Source organism: Lathyrus oleraceus, chromosome 6 (assembly GCF_024323335.1).
Source record: "Lathyrus oleraceus cultivar Zhongwan6 chromosome 6, CAAS_Psat_ZW6_1.0, whole genome shotgun sequence".
Lineage (NCBI taxonomy): Eukaryota > Viridiplantae > Streptophyta > Magnoliopsida > Fabales > Fabaceae > Lathyrus > Lathyrus oleraceus.
Window position 1 is genome coordinate 308717093 of NC_066584.1, and position 9166 is coordinate 308726258.

General features: G+C 38.4%; 1 protein-coding gene and 1 non-coding gene across 2 annotated transcripts; one reads left to right on the forward strand and one right to left on the reverse strand.

The window, feature by feature from the left end:
• Window positions 1–814: 814 nt before the first annotated feature.
• LOC127095366 (uncharacterized) lies at window positions 815–5804 on the forward strand (the record flags this gene model as incomplete). Its single annotated transcript, XM_051034070.1, has 4 exons — window positions 815–1053; window positions 1204–1315; window positions 5130–5270; window positions 5316–5804. Coding segments are annotated over exons 1-4 (981 nt in total), but the record flags the coding sequence as incomplete, so codon positions are not given.
• LOC127099801 (small nucleolar RNA R71) lies at window positions 4042–4148 on the reverse strand. Its single transcript, XR_007794270.1, has one exon. It is a non-coding gene; the product is annotated as a small nucleolar RNA R71 (small nucleolar RNA).
• Window positions 5805–9166: the final 3362 nt, after the last annotated feature.

A 9166-nucleotide genomic window follows, 5' to 3' on the forward strand; every position in this document is an offset into this window, starting at 1 on the left:
GAAGAACATGAGTTATTTTCCTATGAGAATGTTGAGTTGTATAAGGAAAAGACTAAGAAATGGCATGACAAAAAGTGTCGGAAAAGGGAATTAGTTGAAGGCCAAAAACTTCTCTTGTACAACTCAAGGCTGAAACTATTTCCAAGAAAGTTAAAGTCAAGATGGTCAGGGCCCATTAAAGTTTTAAAGATTTATCCACATGGGGTTGTTGACCTATTGAATGAGCAAACTAGAAATGAGTTTAAGGTTAATGGATAAAGAGTTAAGACTTATCATGGTGAACCCAACAACAACACAAGGTTCACCATAAATTTGATAATTAATTTGATATGTTATTGAGTCAGGCTACAAGACTATAAAATAAAGTAATTTTGAGAGTTCTGACCATCTCTGTCATGACTGTGACTCCTTAATGCAAAGTCTGAATTGAAAAATGTCATGATTAAGGAAAGGGTATCAGAAGGAAGAAAAATAGGAAAGAAGAGATTTCATAGTTAAGGAAGTGGCGTGTGGAGAGAGAAAATCAACTATGCAATGGTCAGAACTTGGAGCAGCGTGCTAGTATTAACGGCCCTGTATTTTCTGACAAAATGTTGAACTGTCCTAGCACTGTTACCGATTTTTAACCCCAACAAGTTACCTAATGCTTCCAATTTTAACTCCTCCAACGTTCAAATTTTTATCCATTCTCTTTCCTATAAATACGAACCCTTATTTTTTTTTAAATCACCCATCACAACTCTAAATCTGTATCTCAATCTTTCAAGAAATTCAAATAAACCGCTTCCTACACTTTTCCTCTCAACAAATATCCATGGAACCAAAAGCATCAGGCAAGCGATACAAGACAAATGCTCAGGAGAATGCAACCCCACCAATTGATTATTTTGATTCAGACATTTCTGACAATGATATTTTCATCAATGAAGATGCCAAACAAAGATTTATAAAGAACTTCTCATCTAAGAGTGCACACTCTGAGAGGGGATTCATTTTCAGCCAAGAAGAAAAGGATTTGGGCCTGCCTGATGAGATCGATCGCATCATAGTCAGGCAAAAGTGGAAAAAGTTGCAAACACACCAAGCCTTACAACATGCAACTGGTGAATGAGTTTTACTCCAACCTCACTTCCAACAAGTGGCTAAAGGTGGTTATTAGGGGTAGCATAGTTTAATACAACAAGTCCAACACTTGTTGAGTAGTGTAGATGAGTATGATTTGGAAGTTCTGAGGGATTCTTTGTGTTTGGAAGGAATGACTTGGTCAATAGTGCAAAAATCAGCAAAAAAAAATGGTGATGAGGATGCAATTAAGGTTGGTGCCAAAGGTGTGGTGCCGATTTTTGAAGCATTTTTTCATACCTATAGCTCATAACGAGTCTATAGACAAGGACTTGTTAGTGTTCCTTCACAAAATTACCTCAAACAGCTTAGTCGATATTGTTAGAATCACTTGTCAAGAGATATAGGTGTGTGCAAAAAGGAAGGATGCAATGTTGTACTTCCCGTGTTTGATAACTGCGATTTCCTAGAGGCATGACATGCCTGATAAACCTACAGATGAAATCTTCCATCCACATACAGGTTTTGATAACGCAAAAATCATGAATCTGCTAAAAGTAAAGGGAAAAAACTCAGGAAGAGGCACGCCATAAAAAGACAGAGATAGGAGGTAGTTCGGCTAGTGATAATGATATTTTATGGAGGATTTTACTCCATATACAAAAAGACCATAGATAATTCTACAAGTTCGTAATGGAGCAGCATGCTTATGATAACGCAAAAATACATCGTATATTTGCCTTGATTTACACTCAAAAATCGTACCATTTTCAATTATATTCCTATTATTCCGCAAGTGTTCGAGTTATTTTTGCAGGTATTTTAATTCCCATGCTTAAATGAGCAAAGTATAGAAAAGGAAGGAAAAGAAGAAGAAACAAAAGAGAAAACAGCAGAAAAGCAGAGAATACAAATCATGTGCATGTGACGACCGTCACAAAGCCTGTCATGACCGTCACGCCCTGGGTGTCACGACCGTCACAAGCCCATCACGACCGTCACAAGGCCAAAATCCGCGCATTAAATCTGTCAACAGAAGTGATCCACACGCCCTTATTTCTCGTTCCTCAACCACTTTCCCGTAGATTTCTCACTCAACCAAGTCACCCTTATTTCTCTCGTCTGCCAAGACCAAATGGAGAATATAAAAGGATGGAAGCTGGAAACCTACGGGCACGCTTAATTTTCCTCTCTGAAGCCAGCTTTCAAGACCTTTCTCTGCATTTTATTTTTCCACATCAATTCTGTTTTTCTTTTATTTTTCTTCAGCAACATTGTTTTCTTTTACCGCAATTTGTTTACCGTTCCGTTTAGAGCTTTGATTTTCCCTTTCCGTTTTTCATTTAGCCAAAGTAGTAGTTTCCTACACTGGGGAACTACTGCAATTTATTTAATTTAGTTTAAGCAATTATTTCGAAGAAGCAGAATCCTACCGACCTGTGGAGGACTGCTCAAGTACTTCAAGATTCGACATATTCTATTAATCCAATTTCCAGGTTTCTATTCAATTATTATTGTTATTGCTTTATTATTATTATAATCATGTTTGCTTTATTGTTGATCTGTTTATGTTCGTCTGTGTTTGCGTTATTTAACATGTCCGGCTAAACTGCCGGTATCGGTATGTAAACAATTTAATTAGACGGGATTTAATAATAATCAGTGTAAAACTTCTTTTCTCAAACAATCTTTTTGGTAGTGGTTTTTAATTTAAATTTAATTAACTTTGTCACAAGAGTGAGAAGCTATTTAATACGATTTTGCCACGAGAGTGGGAAATTAACTAAGGTGAGAACTGACAATCGTGAGAGCGTGAGGGTCGAACTGGATAGTAAAAACTAGGCATTGATTTTAAAAACAGCGAGAGCACTTTAAAAGCAATTAGAACTTATTTATTTTCAAAAAGTATTTTTAACTTCAAATGGGACAGCGAGAGCGTACATTCTGATTTAAAGGTATAGTCTGAATCAACAATCATGAGAGTGTGAGATAAAGCCTTTTAAATAAGTATTTTCTATTAAAAGATATTTGGTACTTAAAATATACACCGGTGACTTATCGAATCCCTGACGATTAATGCGTTGCATACTGATATCCCCCTATTAATATTTTCTTAAAACTTAACTTCCCTTAGATTTAATTTTTGTTCAACCAAACCTCTAAAAAGCATTTCCTTAGATAAACATAGTAACGTCGATAGCATTAGTTTGACCATTAGTCCATGTGGGTTTGATATCTTTTAAAACTAAAACGACTAGATTGTGCACTTGCAGTCAAGTACCCGATATACTATATTCTATATACAGTCACGAGAAATATCAAGTTTTTGGCGCCGTTGTCGGGGACCTGATTTAGTCAAATAATGCGATTCTTTTGTTGCACAGTATAGACTAAGGTAAAAAAACTAATTTCCTTTCCCTTATTTCCCCCGATTGTATGCCAAGTACTCGCTCACAAGGCGACAACTTAGCACCACCAATCGCAGAATTAGAGTGTTTCTTATATTTAAGACAACGAATACTAGAGTACCAACGAAGGTACAATATTCCCGATATCTTCTTTCCTACTACTAAACCAGTTGAAAAACCAACCATGGCTACAGTAGGACCACAGAATCGTCCTCTTAAGTTTTGTGCTACCCCATCCCAACAAGAACCTCACAGCAACATTGCTGCCCCTGCTATCAATCGAAACGATTTCGAGCTGAAACCCTCATTATTATCAGCCGTCCAACAACATCAATTTGCTGGAAATCCTACGGACGACCCTAATGAACATTTGACCAAGTTTGTGCAGTACGCAGACACTGTGAAGGCGAATGGTGTATCTCAAGATGCGATAAGACTACGCCTCTTTCCTTTTTCTATAAGAGACAGAGCTTGGGCTTGGTTGCAATCCTTGCCATCCAACTCAGTTACAACATGGGAAGAACTAAAGAACGATTTCTTATCCCAATATTTTCCTCCAAGCAAAATTGTTATGCTGAGAGCTCAAATCAACGGATTTTGACAAAAAGATGTAGAATCTCTCTACGACGCGTGGGAGAGATACAAAGACATGATGAGGATATGTCCATATCATGGTCTCGAAGACTGGGTGATCATTCACACATTTTACAATGGGCTTCTATATAACACAAGACCGACAGTAGACGCTGCCACGGGCGATGCACTTATGGACAAGCCATACAACGAAGCCTATCAACTCATTGAAAACATGGCCCAAAACCATTATCAATGGGGAGGTGAAAGAACTCCAGTAGAAAAGTCCCAAACAAAAAGTGGAATGTATGAAATCAGTAGCCTTGACCATGTTCATGCAAAGGTAGATACCCTTGTTCAAAAGTTATACAACTTGACCATACCACCAGCAGCCACCGTGGCTGCCGTGACTCCAAACTATGAGTTATGTGGAATCCTTGACACACTGCACCAGAATGTCAGATATTAGTAGGAGTCCCCACTGATCAAGTAAATTACGCACAAGGAAACCCTTATTCGAATACATACAACCCAGGTTGGAAAAACCATCCTAACTTTTCGTATAAGAATAACAACGCCCTGTATGCACCTGGCCAAGCACCCGATGTTCCACCTGGATATCAAAAGCCAACTAATAATGCTCCTAACATGCCTAGGAAGTCCAACCTTGAACTAATGATGGAAAGCTACATAGCTACCCAAGCTCAAACAATCAAAGACTTCTTGAACCAAAACATACATACTAGTGAGCAACTTAAACAATTAGCGAGCAAAGTAGACGCCTTAGTCACGCACAACAAAATGCTTGAAACATAGATTTCACAAGTGGCTCAACAACAAGCATCTACTGCTGCTCCCACTGGCACATTTCTTGGACAGCCGCAACCTAATCCAAAAGGACATGCAAATGTCGTTATATTGAGGAGTGGAAAAGAACTTGACGGACCCGTAGATCCAAGACTCCAAAATCCTGCCATGTACCAAAAACCAGACAAAACAACAACTGAGAAGGTAAGTGAACCGAAGGAGAAGGAAGATAATACCCAAGAGGCTGAAGAGAAAGAAAAATCTTATGTGCCTCCACCGCCTTATAAACCACCTATTCCGTATCCTCAAAGACTCGCAAATTCTAAAACCGCAGGGCAATTTAGGAAATTTGTTGAACTTCTGAAGCAACTGAATATTACAATTCCCTTTACAGAAGTCATCACGCAAATGCCCTCATATGCCAAATTTCTTAAAGAGATCCTATCCAATAAGAAAAAGATCGAGGATAACGAAACAGTTACACTTACTGCTGAGTGTAGCGCAATAATCCAAAATAACATGCCTCCCAAACTAAAGGACCCAAGTAGTTTCTCCATACCCTGTGTCATTGGAAAGTTCGTCATAGACAAAGCTCTATGCGACCTAGGAGCCAACATTAGTGTAATGCCCTTAACCATCTGTAAAAGGCTCAACATGGGAGAACTAAGACCAACCAAGATGTCTGTCCAACTAGCTGACCGCTCAATCAAATATCCTGTTGGTATACTAGAGAATGTCCCAGTACGTGTAGGACAATTCTACATTCCTACAGACTTCATAATCATGGACATCAAAGAAGATGCCAGTACACCTATTATATTAGGAAGGTCATTCTTAGCTACCGCCAGAATCATAATAGACGTGAAAAGAGGTAAGCTAACATTCGAAGTTGGAGAAGAAAAGGTTGAATTCATCTTGACACAATTCTTACAAGCGCCAGCTATAGATGATACCTGTTATCTACTTGATGTCATAGACGAGTGCTTAAGAGAGATGGAGATGCAAGAAACCATATATTCTAATATAATGAAAATCCAAATCCCTCCAATCTTTGAAGATGATAATTGGCGTGAACCATACCAAAATGAAAGTCTAAGCGAATGCTTAGCACTTACACCCAACCACATTCCATGCCCGAAGAAACCGGACTTAGAGTTAAAAACACTACCAAAAAACCTAAGATACGAATTCCTAGACACTGAACTCAAAAGACCAGTAATAGTCAACGCTGACTTAGGACAGATGGAAACTGAAAAGTTACTAAATGTCTTAAGAAAATATCCAATTGTGTTAGGCTACAACATCACTGACCTAAAAGGAATAAGTTCTTCTATCTGTATGCATCGCATTATGCTAGAGGAAGATCGTAAAACCTCTAGAGAACACCAGAGAAGGATCAACCCAATCATAAGTACTATAGTCAAGGCTGAAGTAAAAAAGTTATTAGATGAAGGAATCATATACCCGATCTCCGATAGTCAATGGGTTAGCCTCGTTCATATAGTACCCAAGAAAGGGGGTGTTACAGTTGTTAAGAACGAGAAGGGCGAATCTATAGCACAAAGAGTTGTGACCGGAAGTAGAATGTGCATCGATTATAGGAAACTAAACAAAGCCACTCGAAAGGATCATTTTCCTCTACCTTTCATTGATCAAATGCTTGAACGATTGGCTAAGCATTCCCACTTCTGCTATCTAGACAGTTATTCAGGATTCTTTCAAATTCCTATCCATCCTGACGACCAAGAGAAAACAATCTTCACATGCCCTTATGGTACATTCTCTTATCGACGAATGCCATTTGGACTATGCAATGCTCCCGCAACATTCCAAAGATGCATGATGTCAATCTTCACTGACTTTATAGACGACATTATGGAAGTCTTTATGGACGATTTTTCTGTTTGTGGGCAGAGCTTCGAAGGATGTCTATCAAACCTTGAAATGGTACTTGAAAGATGCATAAAGGTGAATCTCGTCTTGAACTGGGAGAAATTCCATTTCATGGTCAAACAAGGAATCGTGTTAGGACACGTAGTATCTGATAAAGGAATTGAAGTAGACAAAACTAAGATCGAAATTATAGAGAATCTTCAACCTCCGAAAACCATACGAGAAATACGAAGCTTTTTAAGACACGCCGGTTTCTACCAACGCTTTATCAAGGATTTCTCGAAAATTACCAAACCACTTACTGGTTTATTAATAAAAGACGCTGACTTTATCTTTGACGAGAAATGTTTAACAGCGTTTGAGAAATTAAAAACATCTTTAATCACCGCACCTATCATGCAACCACCTGACTGGAGATTACCATTCGAAATCATGTGTGATGCGAGTGACTATGTCGTAGGCGCAGTGCTAGGACAAAGAAAGGATAAAAAGCTTCATGTTATCTACTATGCAAGTAGAATATTAGATCCTGCTCAAATGAACTACGCCACCACTGAAAAGGAACTTCTAGCCGTTGTGTTCGCTTTAGACAAATTTCGTTCCTACTTAGTAGGAGCGAAAATCATTATCTATACTGACCACACTGCTATTAGATATTTGCTAAGTAAGAAGGATGTCAAACCAAGACTCTTAAGATGGATCCTACTCTTACAGGAATTTGACTTAGAGATAAAAGATAAGAAGGGTACTGAGAACGTAGTAGAATATCACTTATCACGAATCGAAAGGAATAAGCCTGAACAAATTCCAATCAATGATGATTTCCCTTACGAACAACTTATAGCCCAAATGGAAAGCGACATGTCTGAACTAACCTTAAATGATACCGAAACAGAAGAATTCGTGGAAGAAATTCATGTGAATGCAACTCTGCCATGGTATGCTGATTTTGTCAACTACCTAGCTGTTGGAATACTTCCACCAGACCTATCATACCAACAAAAGAAGAAATTCTTTCATGATCTAAAACAATACTACTGGGATGAACCTCTACTTTTCAAAAGAGGTACCGACGGTATTTTCCTTCGATGTGTTCCTGAGGATGAAATAGACGACATAATATCTCATTGTCATTCCTCCCCCTATGGTGGGCACGCAAGCACTTCAAAAACTTGTGCTAAGATCTTACAATCGGGCCTCTTTTGGCCTACTCTATGGAAAGATGTTCATAATATGGTTATAAATTGTAACCGGTGCCAACGCACTGGTAACGTTTCAAGACGCGATGAAATGCCACAAACAGGCATCTTAGAAGTGGAAGTCTTTGATGTGGGGGGGATTGACTTCATGGGATCATTCCTGTCTTCTTTTGGTAATAAGTACATACTCATAATTGTCGATTATGTTTCGAAATGGATCGAGGTTGTAGCTTCTCTGATAAATGACACACGAGTAGTGATTAAGTTGTTCAAGAACATAATCTTTCCTAGATTCGGTGTGCCAAAACTAGTCGTTAGTGACGGTGGCTCCCATTTCATATCGAATATCTTTGGAAAACTTCTTCTGAAGTATGGAGTCCGATACCGTGTAGCAACACCTTATCACCCACAAACCAGTGGGCAAGTCGAAGTTTCGAATAGAGAGAGATCAAACAAATTCTAGAAAAGAGTGTCGGAATATCTAAAAAAGACTGGTCATCTAAACTAAATGAAGCTCTGTGGGCCGATAGGACAACCTACAAGACCCCAATACAGACCACCCCCTTTAAATTAGTTTATGGTAAATCATGTCATTTCCCTGTGGAATTAGAACACAAAGCTTATTGGACAATTAAGACCCTAAATCTAAATTATACTTCCGCAGGCGAGAAGCGAATTTTGGACATTCACGAATTGGAAGAACTTCGACTAGACGCCTATGAGAATGCCAAGATATACAAAGAACGAACCAAAAAATGGCACGATAAATGTATATCTAGGAAAGAGTTTAATGTCGGCGACGTAGTGCTACTTTTTAATTCAAGACTTAAGCTTTTTCCGGGAAAACTTAAATCTAGGTGGTCAGGCCCCTTCAAAATTACAAAAGTCTTTAAAAGCGGTGCGATAGAAATCAAAGGTAGAAATAGTGAACCGTTTATGGTAAACGGGTAGCGATTAAAACATTATCATAATATCGACAATAGAGACTATTCAAATAGTCTAAGACTTATAGAACTGCCTGCTCAACCCCAAAACTAATATATCGCAACGTTACTGTCGAACTTACGACATTAAACAAAGTGCTTAGTGGGAGACAACCCGCCGTTCTTTTTAATTTGTTATCTTTGTTTTTAAGCGTTTCCCTTCTTTGATTATTACTTATATTTTGCTCCCTTTCCTTGATTCTATGCAGTAATGTACTTGTTGCTTCTCGTTACTAACTTA